We start from the raw sequence: 19,923 nt of genomic DNA on the forward strand, positions 1-19,923 counted from the left end.
AGTGGGAGAACAAAAAGGAAGATCTTGGAGGGCAGGAGAGACCAAATGGCAAAGGGAGCAGTAATAATTTATAGTAAAGAAGCAAAACATCCCTCCAGAGTGAGTGATTTGGCAGAGTAATGAAATAAGATGGAAAGCGAGATTCTGACTGGAACATGGCAAAAAGACAAAATCAAAGCAGGGAACAGAGTGGATTACCTCAATCGTTGAACACATTGTGTTCTGAAGGTTGTAACATACTTAATCAGAAAATGAAGGTGCCATTACTTAAGCTTGCGTTCTCCTTCACTGGAACACTGCAGCAGGCTGAGAGCAGACATTTGACCCAGTGAGACCCGGTGGGAAATTTAAAATGGCAATCAAGACAAAGCATTATCTAATGCTTGTGAAATGAGTAGGTGTATTCAGTAAAGTGATCATCCAGTCTGTGTTGGTCTTCCCAATGTAGAGGAGACAGTATTGCGAGGAGCAGTGAGTACACTAGACTCAACTGAATGAAATACAAATAAACTACTGCTTCACCTGGAGGAGTGTTTGGGGACATGGATAATGAGGAAGAAGAAGATTTAAAGAGGCAAGTGCCCCGTTTCCCATTAGTATGTTTGTGGAGTTGGTGGACCAAGATGTCACAGAAGGAATGGTCCCTTTCGGAATACTGATGGAGGTCAGGAGGGGATGGTGTGTTTGGTGGTAACATGCTCGAAAAGGCAGAATTGGGAGAGGATAATTGTTTAAATCTGAATGATGGTGATGTGGAATGTGAAGGTAAGAGGAACCCTGTCATTGATCCTGGAGGGAAGAGAAGGGAAAGAGCAGAGTTATGGGAGATGGGTTGGACATAGTTTAGGGTCTTGTCAATCAGAGTGAAATCATCATTTGAGGTCAAAATAAGAGATCTGAAGCCTGTTGTGGAAGGTTGTATCTGGTGAGAGATGCAATGGAAATGGAAGCCAGAATCATATATGAGTCTGCATAACGTGAGCTATGGTGAGATTGATGGCAGATTGGATGAAGTCCAGTGAGGCCTATCTTGATGTTGGGAATGTTTCATTTCATCTTTTATGCTTTGACACTACGAAGCAGGGAATTTCTCACCAGGTAGTGGCAAGTTGCTAATTAAGAGGGATTAATGCAAACTGAATGCCTTGTAAATGGCCCAACTCCACTCGCTGATCTACTTGTGAGTCATTTTGGAAACATAGATTTCCATTGCAAAAGTACATCTTCATTTACATCAAAAAGCTGCAGTAGGGACACTACAAGCAAGTGTAGGCACCTGGCTCTCAAATAGCACCAAGCTGTATCTCAGGGCTATTCACTTGCACTCTTGGCACTTACTCACTTTACATTTCCCTGTATGCTCAGTTTATTTGCTTTTCCTTGTCTTGTCTGACGTGCCAAAGCATTTGCAACACCCTTGGACAGGAATGCTAGAAATATTTTTTTTCAATAGATTTTTTCCTGCCATCTCTCGAACACTACTTACCCTCCTCTGGACTGTGACCCAAAACCAAACATTATTGTTTCTGGGGCAGTCACTCTCCTCCACTCTGCTGGAGAGCTTCCCTTCATAGCTTCCCACCTCATAGACGCCCAAACTCTAACTGCTCATTACTACCTCCTTCCAAAAAGACTCTCCTAATAAGCTCATCATTTCTGTCAGTTTCTCTGCTGCTTCCTGTTTTTGCCAGGAACTGAATTACTTCTTTAAGTTCATTCTAATTTTCACCCTTCTCTCACCTTTCACTTGGCCTATCCCTTCCTCTTCTTCCCTTATTTGGCTTCTCTTTCCACTTCTGCATATTAATGTGCATTTGTAAGCTTATCCACCTCCCACAGTGACCCCCAACTACATTCCTCACACCGTGCCTCTGTAAGAATACAATTCTATTTTCTGTTTCTCAAGGCTGAACCTCTCTTTTCCTTTTGGCTAAGTGCAAGTTTTATTGGTGTCTTTTTTAAAGAGTTTCTCACTGATGCTTGTGAGATTTCTCATTTTACCTTGCCAGTTAATTTCCTACCCTTCCTCTATAGTGCCTCTCATATCAAATTCTAATCTAATCTTACCAAGTGCATTCCCAGAACAACTCCACCACTCAGTAAATATCCACAGAAAGGCCAACATCCCTTACCTTGTTGCTGTGCACCCAGACAAGTGTTGTCAATCTGGCATTGTCCATCACCAGCAGCATAATGGTGCAGCAGCCAAAATGTCAAGCTGACCACAGCACATAGACAGCATAGCAACACACTGTCACGTATCCAGTCCATTTTCTCACCAAAGTCAGCATTTAACCACCACACTATGCACTTCACCTGTTCTTAAGTACTTCCCATCTAAAACCCTCTCTGACATCCCAAGACTCTTTCTTCAGCGTGTTTCCATCTTGTCATTGTCCAATAGGGGAACATCACTGACAAATGTGCAATCGGACAAGTCCAGCTTTTACTGGTAGCCGGCAAAAGGAAACATAAAGCCTGCACTGTGTACCCACAATCCAAAGCAAACGCTAACATCTTGACTTTGATATTCCATTAAAGTTTTCTGCACCCAGCATGCTTCCCATTAGAACTTGGTGTCAGTCACAGCCTGCCTGCCGGCTGTATAAGGTTGGATGCATTTGAGCTCTCTCATCTGTAAGGATAGCTTTTCAAAGCTCTTCCTCCTCCTTGCAGGTTGTTCTGTTCCTCCAGCTCCTCCAGCATCTTTCCTGTCCCTTCACTGCCTGCTCGAATTGTGCAGAGTGCATGCCAGAGTACTGTGACACCACGTATCTGGGTAAATACAGAGGACCCTGCTTTAATGTTATTCAGATTGAGTTATGTTTACTTAAGCAAAATACATGCACATTTCAATTTTAAAGGCTCTTTTCCTCACTACACCGAACAATTAATGGCACCTACTTTTATCTGTTTTCCCTACTGCTGATGGACCTCCTTCTGAGTCCTAATGCCCAACTCTCAACTACACCTGCTGGATCTGTGGACTGCTCCTCTAGAATTATCTGCTCTGAGCCTGTAACAACAACACATTTTCAGACTGCAGCTTTTTCATCTTGCATCCAAGTAACTGAGACACTAACAGTTTGAAGATAACCTTCTCCTTTGACTGAGAGTCTTGTCCAACTGCCGAGAATTAACTGTCCAGTAAAACCTTTGAACCATTCTGAGTGACCCATGGAAAACCTCATAATGTCATTGCTAGACAGTGCTGAATTTAATAATTCCATAGTTAAATGTAGCAGCACCTTTGAAAATGTTCATTTCAGGTATGTTACAATTCACATAGATACAATAACAACAACATGAATTAATCAAAGTACTTCCCTGGATAGTTACTCAGGAGTTATCCAACAGAGAAAATCTTTTTTCTCAGATGACAACACCATTGCCCTCCAATCATTCGTATAAAAATCCCATACTCATCCTTTTGACTAATATCTCTGACTCCCTCACATAAGCCCTAAACCATCCCCCTCCCAACCATCCAACTACTCTCCTGACCACTTTACCCTTCACATATATTGAATGGCTCACTTGACTATGTAACTCATCCTCCTAAACACAACACTCTTCCAGCCACCCACCAATACGTGGTTATCCTTGACCCATCTCACTCTCTCAGGCCACCCTCCACCTACCTGTCACCTCATCAACATGCCACCCTACCCACCTATCACTTTGTTTACTGGCCACTCGACCCATTTCCCTCCCCATTTAGCTTACCTAGCTGTCATCACATTGACATGACAACACTGTTCACCACTCCTCCCCCTCCTCCCCCAACACATGTTGCCTCATTCACGTACGTGCCTCTCCCAGCTGTCAGCCTACTGCACTTCCCATCAGTCCCTCCCCTGCATGCCTCCTAACCCCTTCTACCCACTTCCCTCACCCACCCACCTTTAACCAGCTCACCTTGCCATTTAACAAACTCATTCAGCCATTCACACTGAATCTTTTAAACGTACAATATGGCAGCCAGTGCCTGACCCCTGACCCTACAGTGCCCTGACGGAGTTTTCAGAGGGATGCTACACTTTATGTTTCTGGTGAAGCCAGGCTTTGGAGTCCCCATGTTCAATTTATGGCTGTGCCAAACCGGAGGAACATTAGAGCATTCCAACAACATTTGCTCTAGTCATAAAACTCACGTCACTAAAGCTATTAATCCCTTTTGTTTAAAAAGGGTCTCTCACTGGGACTGTGGTAAGAAAAGCATCGTAATTGTAGGAATGAAATAAGACTAAGATGTGGCAGGAGAAGCACTGAGTTGCTGGGAGTGATGAGTCCTAATTGCTGCAGTGAAATATGACATTGAAGTCAGTTTGATTTACAACTTTCAATTCTGTTGTACAGCACAACCATAGCTTGCATGAAATGAATTCCTTGAGCATCATTTCACAACCTCAAAGCTTCTAAGGGTTGAATTGTTGATAGCTGTATTTTAATTTATATGTGCCCTTGCTACCCTAAGAAGTTCAATGGATATACCATTTAGACTGCTTACATTGTGTTTTGGTACAATTAATCTATGCATTATGGCTTCTTAGTTAGTCTTGAAAAATATTACATTGCATCACACTGAAGGCTACACTTTAAAAGTAAAGCAATCTGTCTTGTCCAGTTGAAAAATTCTATATAAGTGTTTTAGACTTGGCTGATGTCTGAATGAATGAATAATTTAGTCAGCAAATGTCATTGATGTATGATACTTACATCTGTAATCCCTGCGAGGGGGTTCTTGCAATCCGTATTGACATGTCCAACCATAGTAAGTATGTATTGAATGTCTTAAACCTCCCCAGTAACACCAGCATGGCTAGGAAGGTTATTTCATAGACATTGATCAAGTCAGTAGTTTGGTTATGCATGATTTACCATTTCATGTTGTTGAAGTCGCATTTTGCACTTAAAATTCTCACTTGGGCTGTTCTGCTAGAAATGCCTCTCATTCAAATTACCCTGTATTCTATACATTAACAATAAGTGGACTTGACCTAAGTTATCGTCAATGCATGCTTCCATTCATTTGCAAGTTTTGTACTATAAAGGCGACACTGAAATATTGTACTGATGAAATATTTATAATACAGAGGGCTGAATTTTGACACAAATCAATATAGTGTCAAGCTTGGAGAGTTTCATGGAGGGGTTCTCTTGTAATTCTCTGCTCACCTTTTATTGATTATGCACCACAATGGCACCCATTCCTGCACTTGGCAGTAGTTGAAATGTTTACCGCTGGCAGGCCCTTCAGATTCTTATTGCCGATGTCATATCTAAAGCCCATTTGTACACTAGGTCAAAGGCAGCCAGCCATAAATAACCTGGCACTGGCATTATAAACCAAGCCAGAACCCCCCCCCCTCCACCGACATATTTCAAGAAGGTAGCCCAGATCTAAACATTTTTTTATTTGAAAGGCAGATGTAAAGTAGATATTCCAAGTGTGATGCAGCTGGTCGAACCGCTTGGCTTTAAGCAAAACAGAGTTTATTTAAACATTACAGTTGAAACACAAACAAAAGAAAATGGAGTTTAGAACAACGTAACTATTGGAAAACGTAACTCACCTGATACAGCAACTTAACTAAGGAGCTTTTCCAGTCCAGCAACATCCCATAAATGCACCCCTTTGCAAAAAGGGTACATTCAAACACCAGTTTTACAGGCAGGAGGGAACAACTTCCAAAGAGACTATAGAGAGAAAAGTCAGCCAGGACTTTCTGGACTGCAACATCTTGCGGCTGCCACAGCTAAACCAAACTAGCAAAAAACCTGAACTGGCCACGCCCCTGCCATTTGTTAAACTATGCTTTTTCTAGACCCCCTCACCATCTCCGCCTTTACGACCTCTCTTTTTGTTTAAAAAACCTCAAGGACAAATATCCTTGTTAAAGTGACAGCATCGTCACAGAAGGAAGAAAAAAGGAAAAACTTCTGAGGTCACGCCAGTGGCACTGGTGACCTTTCACAATTGTAAACGTATTGCTATTTTCTACTATCACCCATCTATTTGAATATCGTTGTAACTGCAGCTACAAGAATCAAGCTATAGAGGCAACCTGTCCTTCGCACCATTCTATTTGAGAACCCTGCAGAATGGGTGTGTTCTCATCTTCCCTAATGGCCAGTGTCATATATCATCTTGTCATTGTTTAAAGTTCTTAAATTTTAAGTTTTATTAAACAACAGAAAAATAAACAAACAACAAACCGAAAAGGTTGCCTTTTGTTTTCCTGGGAATAATCAGGCTATCTTTATATTTAAAGCAAGAACCAATTTACTGTCAATGAATGATTACCTCATAGATCTCCGACCTGGATGTCAGTTAAGTCCTGTCTGGCTTCTTGTTGTGGTGAAGGTCATGTTCCTCCTGCTCGATGCTTTTCCGCTTCAGTAGACTCCTAGCATCAGATCCTCCTCTTCTGGAGGTCTATATTTGTTTCCACATTAGCCCCGGTGGAAGAATGAGCAATATCATCTACAGTAGACCTCACTGAGGAAGTTATGAAGTGTTTTGTTAACCATGGTTGCAGAGTGTAGCCATCTTTGTAAAGCATCCGGCTTTGAAATGAATCAGGAACCTAAGAGTTCTCAAGGACATAGATTTCATGAAGCCTCCAGGGTGCCTAACAGAGATCTCTAAGATATGGTACCAATGTTTACAAAGACTTTGTATATTCATTGAATAGAACTCATTTTTATAAATTGAAATCAACCACATTATCATATAGTGCTCTCAATGCGATATCTGTACCTGTTGGCAAAGTCTTCTGCCTGGCCGCAGCATTGATTTCTCTATGGGGAAACCAGATGAAGCAATGTGGTCTGGTGTAAACCGCATCAATGGGAGCCTTGATACATTGGTGGATTGAGGAACTTTGCGCATGTTCGCAGTGGATCCTTGGAAGAGGTTAGTTGCATAAACATGTAAGTGCAGCTGTTAACTTGATGGTCACATGAATAGGACGGCCACCCACCTTTTAGATTTCAAACCCCCAATATATCCTCAATGACCAAATCTACAACTTAGTTCTGCCAAACATTGTGATGAAAGAGTAATGGTGACCATTGATGACTGTATTTCTCTTTTGTCCTCCTGAATTTCTGTCAACTTGGACATTTTATATGTTGAGTTCCCCCTGTCATAATTATTGTCCTCTTTGCATCCGAGCATGAAAGAATCTATCCCACAAATTATTTCCAAATTGCCCACCCACAGCACTGGGCCCTCAAACTGCACCCCATTGACACTCAGTAAACAGAGTCCAAGGACTGACTGCGTCCCACTCCAACTTGACTTGGAAGGACAGCACCAAGAGATGAATGATTAGACGCCTGATTGAATCTCTGTTCAGCTCCTTGATTGACAGATATATACTAATCCTTGGACTTATAGGATTAACCAAAATGATATGGAACTCTTGATCCTAATTGCCTCAAATAGTCAACTGACCATCTCCAAATCCTTGAACAGAGATCAGATGATGCCCTTGACTGACACTGTAGCATAGAAGGCTGAGACGATATAGGAGTTTATAAAATAAGGGTGATCGAGCTCAAAGTAGTGTCTTTTCCCTGGGATAGGGGATTTCAAGAACAGGGGCCATATTTTTAAGATGAGACAAGAGAGATTTTAAAAAAAGACGTGGCATTTTTTTTCCCCAAGGGTGGTTCTCGTGTGGAATGAACTTCCTGAGGAAGTGATGGATGTGGGTACTATTTCAACATTTAAAAGATATTTGGATAAATAGATGAATAGGAAAGGTTTGGGTGGATATGGGCCAGGAACAGGCGGGTGGGACTACTTTAATTTGGGATTATGTTTGGCATGGACTGGTTGGACTGAAGGGTCTGTTTCTGTGGTGTATGACTCTGACTCTGTGACAACAGCCATTCAAGATTTAACCGAGTTCTACTCCCCTTTAGACTTTGACGCATGGCCATGGTCTGTTTGCTGCATAAGCTGCTGGACATTCTGCAGCTATAACATTGACATAGCGTGATGCCCTACAACAATGTGCCCACCCCTTGCTTAGTTACTGTTCACAATGTGACCAGCTGTCTGGCTTTGTACCTTTGCTAAAATGCAAGACAAGATAATAGCACTGTGAGGCTGCACGTTCTGAATGATGCAGCAATGTGCAATCAGGTGTGGAAGAACAATGTGCAGAGGTGCTGTGAGCATCCAAATCAGTCGAAAGTGATTGAGTGACATGACAGCAAGTAAAGAGCTTAGAGATGCATCCTCCTCCGATGTCTGTGTGCAAACCTGTCTTTCATTATCATTGAAATGAAAAGTGTTAGTGAGCTCCAAAGTGTAGTATTAAATGATGAACAGTATTATAACTAAGTCAGATGTGTCATGATGATATGGTAAGGCTGATGTAATTCCAATGGCACACTCTGTGGACAGAAGGGTGCAATTTTTCAGTACTCATGAAGAACAGCCTGAGATGTTGGGGATCGTTGGACAAGATTGAGGCCAAGATAAGCAAGTGCTGGGCTGTCAGGCACTTGCTCAGACTTTCATATCCGGAATTGTTGCCATCCAGTTTGTCTCTGTCTCTGCTAGCTGGGATAATAGCAACTTGCATATAAATTGTCTGATGTTATCCATGCAGATAGGACCTTCATCACTCATTAACTAACGTTTCATCTCTCTGTTAAAACCTTAGCTGTCTGATCTCTCCAAATTTTTCCAGTTGGACCTAAGGGGCAACTTTTTGTGGTGCGTGTGTGGAATGAGCTGCCAGAGGAAGTGGTGGAGGCTGGTACAATTACAGTATTTAAAAGGCACCTGGAGGAGTATATGAACTGGAAGGGTTTGAAGGGACATGGGCCAAGTGCAGGGAAATAAGACTAGATTAACTTAGGATATCTGGTCGACATGGACGAGTTGGACCGAAGGGTCTATCTCCATGCTGTACATCCCAATGTCATGTCCAGGGAACTGGAAGATTCCACCCAGAGGCTTTGTTTCTGTTCAGGAGAGCATTTGTTTTTGCAAACCTGGATTGGCAACAAAATTAAAACCGAAAGAACTGTGGATGCTGTAAATCAGAAACAAAAATTAAAGTTGCTGGAAAAGCTCAGCAGGTCTGGCAGCAGCTGTGGAGAGAAATCAGAGTTCTGAGGAAGGATCACCGGACCCAAAACGTTTCACAGATGATGCCAGACCTGTTGAGGATTGGGAACAAAGTCTGCTTGAGATTTTTTTTCAAAAATTACAACTCTTGATCTTGTTTACAGTTTTAAAATTATTCATTCATAGCGTGCAGCCATTGTTGGCAAAGGCAGCATTTAGTGGGTCATCCTTAATTGTGGCTGAGAAGGTGATAGGTGAGCTGCCTTCTTCAACCATTGTAGTCTGTGTGGTGTAGGTATTTCCACAGTGCTGTTAGGGAAGAAGTTACAGAATTATGATCCAGCACAATGAAGAAGCAGAGCTCTAATTCCAACCATAGTGAATGCTGAGAGACTTGGAAAGGAACGTGCAGATACTGATGAGGAACTCAGGCAGGTTAGAAGATCAAATTTGAACTTTGCATAATTTAACTTCTCCATGAATAAATCATATTTTTTCGAATATATGTAAGATAAAACAAAATAAACACAAATAAAACGGTCTGGTCTAAAAGCAAATATGTCATTTGCTGTTTGTCTTCTGTAATTAGAACACCTTTCAAACTCATTATTTACTCTTCATGTCTTGCAGTTAAAGTCCATGGTCTAAAGAATAACAGAACTTTAACACTTGTTTGTAATTAGAAATTATTTTTGAATGAAATTTAACTGCACATTTCTTGCAGCAATATTGGTTAAAAATAATAAGAGTAAAAAGTGAAGTCTGCAGATGCTGGAGATCAGAGCTGAAAATGTGTTGCTGGTTAAAGCTCAGCAGGTCAGGCAGCATCCAAGGAACAGGAAATTCGACATTTCGGGCATAAGCCCTTCACCAGGTTTCCTGATGAAGGGCTTATGCCCGAAACGTCGAATTTCCTGTTCCTTGGATGCTGCCTGACCTGCTGCGCTTTAACCAGCAACACATTTTCAGCTAAAAATAATAAGAAAAATGTTATTATGTACTATCTCAGGGCCATAATGCTAATTGCAGAATAGTTGCATGAAATCGCAACAATCTTCAATTTAAGACAAATATGTAAATTTAACAGTCGCTTTTTTTCAGTGACCTTTCCTCAGAACTCTGGTCAATGGACCGGAAATGTTAACTCTGATTTCTCTCTACAGATGCTGCTAGACCTGCTGAGTTTTTCCAGCAATTTCTGTTTTTGTTTCTGATTTATAGCCTTTGCAGTATTTTTTTCGGTTTTTGCTTTTTTTTTCAAATATTGGCCATCAAAGTAATATTTTCATGGCTTGAGCTAATTGTTAGTGGTCAACCATAGGAGTCATAGAGTCATGAACCAGCAATGAGATGAAATATGACTTGACTGTTCCTTGTTTGGTTAGTGTGAGGAATTTGTAACAAAGCTACTTGTCTGTGAGTTTGGAATCCAGCATTGCTGCAACTCGAGTTAATTCGTAAAGAATCTTGTCAGTTTTGAAATATCTTGAATTAGCTAAAGTACTGCCAATGAGCTCCACAGCTGATCATGACTCATCCCTGCAGTTTCAATATAAACTTCCTGGGCTCAGAAAGGAAGTTGATTTAACTCTTGTGGCTAACTGGTTGCCCCATGCTGATTTCCAATTAATCCACATTTACACAAAAGCTTGACAACTCCACAGGGGCTATTGATCAGCAGATTAGGCCTTCCTGGGTACTATTTTTATTGTAGCATTTTAAAACATTCATTTATTATCCCTTATTTAACCCAATTATTTTAAAAACACAGGTGAACAACACTAGTAAGACATTATAAATGGGAAGATAAACATTAAAAATAGTGCAGGCAAAATTACTTTCTGCAAGGTGAATGTCAGTTTTCACAAGTTATGATCAGTCATCAAACCCTTAATGAATTGCTTGGATTTTTTTTGCTTCCATTCATAAACACAGGTGAGACACAAAAGCATTATCATCAAACAAGACTTTAATATGCACAGTACACATCTCAGTCCTTCTTCACAACAAAAGCAGGAATTGCTGGCACAACTCAGCAGGTCTGGCAGAGTCTGCAGGGAGGGAGACAGCAGAGCCAACATTTTGAATCCAATGGCTCTTCATCAGGGAAAGCTGCCAGATCTGTTGAGTTGACCAGCAATTTCCAGTTTTTGTTTCAGATCTCCAACGTTTGCAGTTCTTTGTTTTAGTCCTATCATTCATCACAGAAATGAAAGCTAAAATCGATGGATAGGGCCTAAAGAACCGTAAGGCGATTTCAATATCAATAATAATGGGTGTTTTAAATAACTACTAAAATGTAGTTCCCCACAACCAGTAATACATTAGAAGGGCTTTACGGATCATGCAGTGCAACTTTGTGAATGTATAGAGGAACAAGGATAAGTAATGATGACAATACAAGTCGTTCTGCCATAATATGACAGCTGCATTCCTCTGCAATCTCGCACAACAGAAAATTGAGCTATGGAAAACTGCTAAAGAAAATCACGCTGTTGAAGTCCATCAATAGAAAGTCGCTATATCCGTTGAGTAGAAAGTTCACATAATCCAGACAGCATCCGCAATTTGTTAATTGCGTTCTAGCCCATTCCTGTTAATGAAACACTCGTTGTACCAGAATAGCCTGGATGTATCTAATTGGGGCAATATGGTGGCTCAGTGGTTTACAGTGCCAGGGACTCTGTGTGGACTCTGCACATTCTCCCAATGTCTGCACCAGTTTCCTCCCAAAGTCCAAAGATGTGTATGTTAAGTGGATTGGTCATGCTAAATTTCCCATGGTGTCCAGGAATGTGCAGGTTAGGTAGATTAGTGTGGTGCTGGATTCCTGATGAAGGGCCTTTGCCTGAAACATTGTTTCTCCTGCTCCTCGGATGCTGCCTGACCTGCTGTGTTTTTCCAGCACCACACTCTTGACTCTAATCTCCAGCATCTGCAGTTTGCACTTTGCCTAGGCTAGGTAGATTGGCCATGGGAAATGCACCATTACAGGGATAGGCAAGTGGAGGTGGGTCTGGGTGGGATGGTCTTCAGAGGGTTGGTGTGGACTCGATGGGCCAAATTATATCTTCCACACTGTAGGGATTCTATAGTTCTAAATGTCTGAAACATTTTTCAGTGGTACTTCAGTCTCCTGTGCAAGTATTTATATTATTTTGTAAAAAATATTTTTAAAAAGGAAGTAGAGAGCTTGTCAGCATTGGTGCTGGTGGTGAGTTTCTCTGAAAAGTTCATACCTAAGGGCATGGTATCAGGATTAAACACTGAGACACTCCTGTTCATGAATATTTCACATTCCAGATGATTAGTCATGGAGTGGGTTCAAGTCCAGAATTGTTAGATTTGTGGATATAAGGAAATGAAGGAATATCGGAATAAAATAGAAATGTGGAATTCTTGAAGGTTTGCATGGTCTTATTGAATGTCAGAGCAGGTTTGAAAAGTTGGATAGACCACTGTTTTCATTCCTTGTATTCTGAAATCGCTAATTCCTACTAGATTCTTCTGAAATTTAATTCTACCCTGGAAAAAAAAGATAATACTGAAGAAACTCCAATCTGGCCACATCTGTGGCGAGAGAAACTGAGTTAATGCTTCCATTCTGATATGACTCTTCAGAACTGAAAGGTGGTGTAAAAGTATGCTGTTTACAGAGGAGGAAGAGTACTTACAAATAAACTTGTTGGACTATAGCCTGGTGTTGTGTGATTTTTAACTTTGACAACCTCAGTCCAACACCAGGACTTCCACATCTTAAGTAGGAATAAAATGGTAGATAGGTGTAAAAATGGATCTGCTCTGCTGAGAGCAAAGCCAACACAACACAAACAAGACACGTTGACTTGGGGATTATGGTTGTAGGGAGAGAGGAGTTGTAATTGAAATGGAGGACAGAGATCTTACTCAGAGGTACTTGAATTCAATCCTGTTTCCTAGAGGTTGTCAAGTGCCTAAATGGGAAAAAAAAAGGTGCTGTTCCTCCAGCTTGCTTTGAGCTTCATTGAAACACTGTAGTAGGCAAAAGAGAGAAATATTAGTATGGGGGCAAGATGGTTTGCTGAAATGGCAAGTAACTGGAAGGTCAGTTTTATTCTTACGGACAGAGCAGAGTTATTCTGAAAAGCACGCATCCCCTAGTCTGCATTTGATCTTATCAGTGTGAAGAAGACCGCATTGTAAGCAGTGAATACAGAAGGCTAGATTGACATAAGTACGAATAAAATGCTGCTTCACTGGGTGTGTTTGGGACCTTGGAGAGTGAGGAAGAAGGAGGTGAAAGATTAAGTGCTACACCTTCTGCGATTGCATGATAATCATTTAATTGATCATTCTCTAATTGACTTCAGGAAGGTTCAGCAATTGTACCTCAGACTCATCAAGTTACATACAAATGAGTCTAAGCATACAATACATTGTGCATAAGTATTGTGATATAAGTATGATTTCTGAACACAAGCATATTTTATCTGTCTTACAGTTAAAAATGTAACAAAAGGTTTGGTAATATTTTTAAATAACACCTTTTGGGGCAATGGTAGTTTGGATATTCTTTACATATGTAGTTGATATAATGTTTTTGATCCAACATTGCATTTATTATATATGTAAAGAATACATAAATGTAATCAAAATATTGTAATGTTTCCATTTGTTTTAGCAAAGCTTCATTTTTGTCTGCTATAAAGATTTTTCTTTATTCTGCAGATGGGACATATGGATTCTACAGACAACACAACAACATCTTTGAAAATATGGATTGGTCATACACTGGTAAGCAATTAATTCCATGCAATGACTCATTTTACTAACCTATGCAATTTTATCTAGTCGTGAAACACAAGACAACGTAATTCTTAGAATACTAAAGATTGATGTGTTTGTATAGATTTATTCAAATATTAAATGTAACAGCATAACCTGTTACTCTCTTATTTCTTAACTAAGCATTTTTGAAAAGCAAAAATGCTTAGTTTTTGAGTAAGTCTTTGAGTTAATGATGTTTTATGGTCTTAATTATAGAGTTCCATTTGTAACAGAGGAATTTTCAGGCATGATGCAGTTTTTTGCCAGCTTAATGTTGATGTTTTCCTGCAATCCATATTCTTTCATTGAATGCTAAAGTCACAATATGTCAGTGATTAAGTATAGCGTGAAATGTTCACATCCTACTTAACAAATCAGTATTGCAGATATTTCTGGTTATGAGTTTTCAGCACCATATCCTCTCCATAACAACGGCTGAATACTTGCTTATTACCTGCATCATCATCTGTGCTGAGACTTCATTTATGCCTTTGTTTCCTATTGGTTGGATTATGCCAGCAGTCACCCCACCAGTCTCTCACCTTCCACCCTCCATTAATATAACTGCATCCAAAACTCTTCTGCCTGCATCCGAACTTTTATTAGATCAAACCTGTGCTCATCATGCATTTCACAGAAGTTAAGTGTAGAACCGTATGACTAATAGATACTTTTCGAATTATTCTTTGCTACAGCATACTCCTTTAATAGCCAACATACAGATATGTTTTTGATCCCAACAACTTGAAATAGCAACAATTGTTTGCATTTGTGTAATTCCACAAAACATCCTAAGGCACGCCACTGGAATATTATCAAACAAAATTTGGCAGCGAGCCATTTGTAGATAATAGGATAGAAAATCAAAAGCTTAAAGAGGTAGGTTTTAACAAAAGAAGGAAATAGAGGGAAAGAAGCTTAGTGAACAAGTTCCAGAGCTTTGAGTTTGTACAACTGCAAATACGACTGATAGTAGTGAAGGGATTCAAATCAGGGCTGTTCAAAATGTCAGAATGAGGAATATGGATATTTCAAAGGGCTGCAGTGCTTGAGAGAATAGTGATCAGGAGTAATGAGACAATGAAAATTTTGACAATTAGAATGAGAATGAGAAGACTGATGTTTTGCTTAATGCAGAGACTGTGTATGTTAGTGAGCACAGAGGTGGCTGGTGGCCAGGACCTGGAGTCAGTTTAAAATATGCATGCTACAATTTTAGATGACCTCAAGGTTATCCATCTTAGTATGTGAGGGGCTAGCCATGAAAGCTCAAGTCTGGAGGTAAAAATGTGATTGGTGAAGGTTTCAGCAGCGAATGAGTTGGTGATGTAATGGAGGTGAATGAAGGCAACTTAGCAATAGTATGGAAGTGTGCTCAGACGGTCAACACAAGGTCAAGTCTGACTCTGATTTGTATTCTTTAGCATCAGACAGCTCCCAGGGAGAAGGAGAGAGTTAATGGCGAGGGAACAGTTAAGCACAAATCCGAAATACAATAGTTTGAGTCTTTCCAATAGTTAACTGGAGGAAATTTCTGTTCACCTAATGCAGAATGTCAGACAATGTACGTCAGTGTAAAGTTGGGGTGAGATGTCAACAGCACGCGTATGGAAACTGATGTGTTCAAATTAGGTTGCAAAAGGATGTCATGTAGATGAGAACGGAAAAGAATAAAGGATATATCCCCTTGGGATCCAGAGGTAGTACTGATGGAACAGGAAGATGAACTATTTAAAATGATTTTTAACTACAACAGAATAGATAAGAATGAAACAAGGCAAATGAAATCCCATTCACTTGGACCTTAGCGCAGCTGGCTTTTGATAAACAAACTCCAAACAAAATTGAAAGTTTCTTGATTTGTTTTGTTTCTTGATATTAATTCCACAACAATACAATGCACAGCATTTGGTATAGAAGTGTGTTGAGCTTAAAGAACAAGAATTTTTCTTTTGTTTATTCACTCATGGGTTTTGCTGGTTGGGCCAGCATTTATTACCTGTCCCTAGTTACTCTTGGTGATGTTGATGAGCTGCCTTCTTAAACTGCTACAGTCCACATGCTGTAGGTTGACCGACAATGCTCTTTGAGAGGGAATGCTGGATTTTGCTAACCACTGAGCCACTCATCCAGGCACGTGGGGAGTATTCCATCACACTCCTGACTTGCAACTTGTAAGTGGTGGACACGCTTTGGGAAGTCAGAAGGTTAATTACTCACTGTGGTTTTCCTAGCCCCTGACTTGCTCTTGCAGCCATTATATTTATGTGGCGGGTCCCGTTCAGTTTTTGATTACTCTCAGCATGTTGATAAAGGTCATTCAGTGATGCTAACTCCATTGTATGCCAAGGGGTAGTTGTGAGATGGTCATTGCCTGGCATTCTTGTGGCACGGATGTTACTTGACACTTATTTGCCCAAGCCTGGCTGTTATCAAAATCTTGTTGCATTTGAACATAGCATTTGAGGAGTCATGAATGTGCTGAACATTGTGCAGTCATCAGTGAACATCCCCACTTCTGACACTATGAAGGAGGGAAGATCATTGTTGAAGCAGCTAAAGATGGTTGCACAGAGGACTTTATCCTGAGGAAGTCCTGCAGATATATGCTAGAGCTGAGATGACTGAGGTCAAACAACCACCGCCATCTTCCTATGTGTCAGGTATGACTCCAACCACCAGAGAGTTTGCCCCCTGATACTCATTGATTCTAGTTGTGCAAGGACACCTTGATGCCTCATTGGGTTGAATGCAGCCTTGATGTCAAGGGTTGTCAATCTCATCTCACCTCTGGAATTCAGCTCTTTTGGCCATGTTTGAACCAAGGCTGTAATGAGGTCAGAAGCTGAGTGGCCCTGGAAGAACTCAAACTGGGCAGGTGTTGCTTGATAGCACTATTGATGACACCTTCCATCACTTTACTAATGATTGAGAGTAGACTGATGGGTTGGTAATTGGCTGGGCTGGATTTGTCCTGTATTTTATGTACAGGACATACCCGGGCAATATTCCACATTGTTGGGTAGATGCCAGTGTTGTAACTGCACTGGAAGAGCTGGCTAGAGGAGCAGCAAGTTCTGGAGTACGAGACTTCAGTACTATTGCCACAATGTTATCAGGGCCCATTACCATTTCTTGATATCATGTGGACTGAATCAAACTGGTATCTATAATGCAGGGGACCAGTAGAGAAATCCAAAATGGATTGTTCACTTGGCACTTCTGACTGAAGACTGCTGCAAATACTTCAGCCTTATCTTTTGCATTGACATGTTGGGCTCTCCTATCATTGAGAATGGAGCTATTTGTGGACCCACCTCCTCCATTGAGTTTTTAAAATTATTCACCACCATTCATGGCTGGAAGTGGCAAGGACTGCAGAGCTGAGATTTGATCCATTGGTTGAGGGACCACTTACCTCTGTCTGTCACTTGCTGCTTTTACTGTTGGCATGCAAGTAGTCCTGTTTAGTATCTTCACCAGGTTGACATTTCATCACCTTTAGGTATGCCTGGTGCTGCTCCTGGCATGCCCTCCTGCACTCTCTATTGAACCAGGGTTGATCTCCTGGCTTGATGGGAAAGGTTGAGTGGGGGGTTATCCTGGGTCATGAGGTAATAGATTGTGCTGGAGTACAATTCTGCTGCTGTTGATGGTTCACAGTGCCTCATGGATGCCTAATCTTGAATTGAGAGATCTGTTTGAAGTCTGGCCCATTTAGTGCAGTTCCTCATAACATGATGGAGGTTATTCTCAATGTGAAGGTGGGACTTGGTCTCCAGGAGCACTATGCCGTAGTCGTTCTTACCAATACTGTCAAGGACAGGTGCATCTGCTGCCAATAGATCAGTAAGGATGAGATTGAGTATGTTTTTTTTACCTCTCTTGGTTCCCTCAGCACCTGCCTCAGACCCAGTCCAACAGATATGTCCTTTAGGATCTGATCAGCTCGATCAGTAGTACTGCTGCACAGCCATTCTTGGTGGTGGACATTGCAATCCCCCACCCAAAGTACATTTTGTGCCCTGGCCACTCTCTGTGCTTCTCAAAATGTTGTTCAACATGGACCAATGCTGATTCATCAGCCAAGGGATGACGGAATGTGGTAATCAGCAGGGGGTTTCCTTGCCTGTGTTTAACCTGAAGACATGAGACCTCATGGAGTCCAGAGTCAATGTTATGGACCTGATGGTGACTTCCTCCCAACTGTATACCACTGTGCCACCACCTCTGCTAGTTCTGTCTTGCCAATGGGACAAGACATATCCAGGGATAGTGGTGATCTCTGGGACATTGTCTGTAAGGCATGATTCTGATGATAAGGTTGTTGCTTGACTAGTCTGAGACAGCTCTTCCAACCTTGGCACTACCTCCCAGGCGTTTGCACGGAGGAATTTGCTGAGTCAACAGGGCTGCTTCTGCTGTTGTCTTTGTGTGCCTCGGTCTGTGCCAGGTGGTCCGTCAGGTTTAATTTCTTTGTTGAGACTTTGTCACAATTGATACAATTACATAGCTTTCTCAACTATTTCAGAGGACAATTGAGAGTCAGCCACATTGCTGTGGGTTTGAGTCGCATGGAGGACAGACTAGATGAGGATGGCTGATTTCCTTCCCTGAAGGACATTAGTCTTACCAGATGAATTTAACAACAATTAACAATGGTAATCTTTTTTTAAAAATTTCAGATTTTTCCACCATGTGGCAAGATTCAAACTGAGGTGCCTAGAACATCAGTTGAATTTTTGGATTAATAATCTAGCGATAATACCATTAGGCCATCATCTCTCCTCAGGAGGGCAGTGATCACAGATGTATCAATGGCCAGTGTAAAGCCAGTCATTAAGAAAGGAGATATGAGAGTTGAGGAAGGGGCCTGTGAATGTCTCCTGAAACTTAGAGAGGGAGGCGAGTTTGGAAAAATATTTCTGAAACTGTTCACTTCACTTGCATAAGTTTGCAGTTCCCAATAACAAAAATCACTTGAATATGCAAGGTGTTAGTCAGTGGAATAGGGAAATGTTACAGCTGATCACGGTGGCTCCTATTCAGCAAGAAAACACTGAAAGAAGCAGTGAAAGATTGGCTATGTAGGGATAAACAGTTAATATTGAAATAAAACCAGGAAATACTGAAAATACACAGCAGCTAGATCAACACCTGTAATCAGTAAACAAGTGAATGTAATGGATAAATACCTTTCATCAGAACTTATTGAAACCTAATGAATGAATTCTTATTCAGCCCATTAGAAACCAAAAGCTACCAATGACTGGCATGTGGAAATTTCTAGCCCTGACTTGGCTAAAGGGTTTCTTTTGTAGGTTGCAACAACATGCCTGTGTGCCATTAGTACCTTGGAGAAAGTGAGGACTGCAGATGCTGGAGAGTCAGAGTCGAGAGTGTGGTGCTGGAAAAGCACAACAGGTCATCAGGATTGAAGGGCTTATGCCCAAAACTTTGATTCTCCTGCTCCTTGGATGCTACCTGACCTCCTCTGTCATTAGTACCTTGTGTGTTCACCGAAACTTAATGGGGAAAGGTGGTGAGGGCAGATCCACAATTTTCTTTAACTAAGTTATCTCCTCTCACCCTGGACACTATCAATTGCTCTGAAACTTCCCTTTACTTTGAGTGGTGAGAATTTTCCAATTTGGAAGGTGTCTTTGGCTCAAGTAAATGTCATCTTTACTATCTATCAGGGAGCTTTGCTCTGGGTGTCAGATGACAGCAGGTTTTTTTTGTTTTGACTAGCTCTCCAAAGATAAAACACTGTGCCTAACTCGGCGTCAAACCAAAACAGTTTCACAGAAAAATCTTTGACCTAGACCCAGAAGCACAGATTTAAATCAAGTGTTCCACCATTCCATCTACTATGTGGCTTCCTCCTCTGTAATTTCTTATTATTCTTTACTGCTGGCATAGCAATTCGAGGTGCCCTGAGGTTATCTGGCAGGGGGCTTCATCAGAATGCTGGAAGTGAATAGCTGAGCTGCACAGGAGGGTAATCTTGGATTTGGCAGTCA

General features: G+C 41.1%; 1 protein-coding gene across 5 annotated transcripts in view; it reads left to right on the forward strand.

The window, feature by feature from the left end:
- ptprz1a (protein tyrosine phosphatase receptor type Z1a) overlaps nt 1–19,923 on the forward strand; it is a 255,622-nt gene that overhangs the window by 35,838 nt on the left and 199,861 nt on the right. For all 5 annotated transcript variants that reach the window (XM_060839467.1, XM_060839468.1, XM_060839469.1 and 2 more), the window contains exon 2: nt 13,802–13,867. In XM_060839467.1, the coding sequence (XP_060695450.1) occupies nt 13,802–13,867 (66 nt within the window). The remainder of the gene's footprint in view (nt 1–13,801; nt 13,868–19,923) is intronic.

The sequence above is a fragment of the Hemiscyllium ocellatum genome, chromosome 19, assembly GCF_020745735.1.
Source record: "Hemiscyllium ocellatum isolate sHemOce1 chromosome 19, sHemOce1.pat.X.cur, whole genome shotgun sequence".
NCBI classification, from domain to species: Eukaryota; Metazoa; Chordata; class Chondrichthyes; order Orectolobiformes; family Hemiscylliidae; genus Hemiscyllium; species Hemiscyllium ocellatum.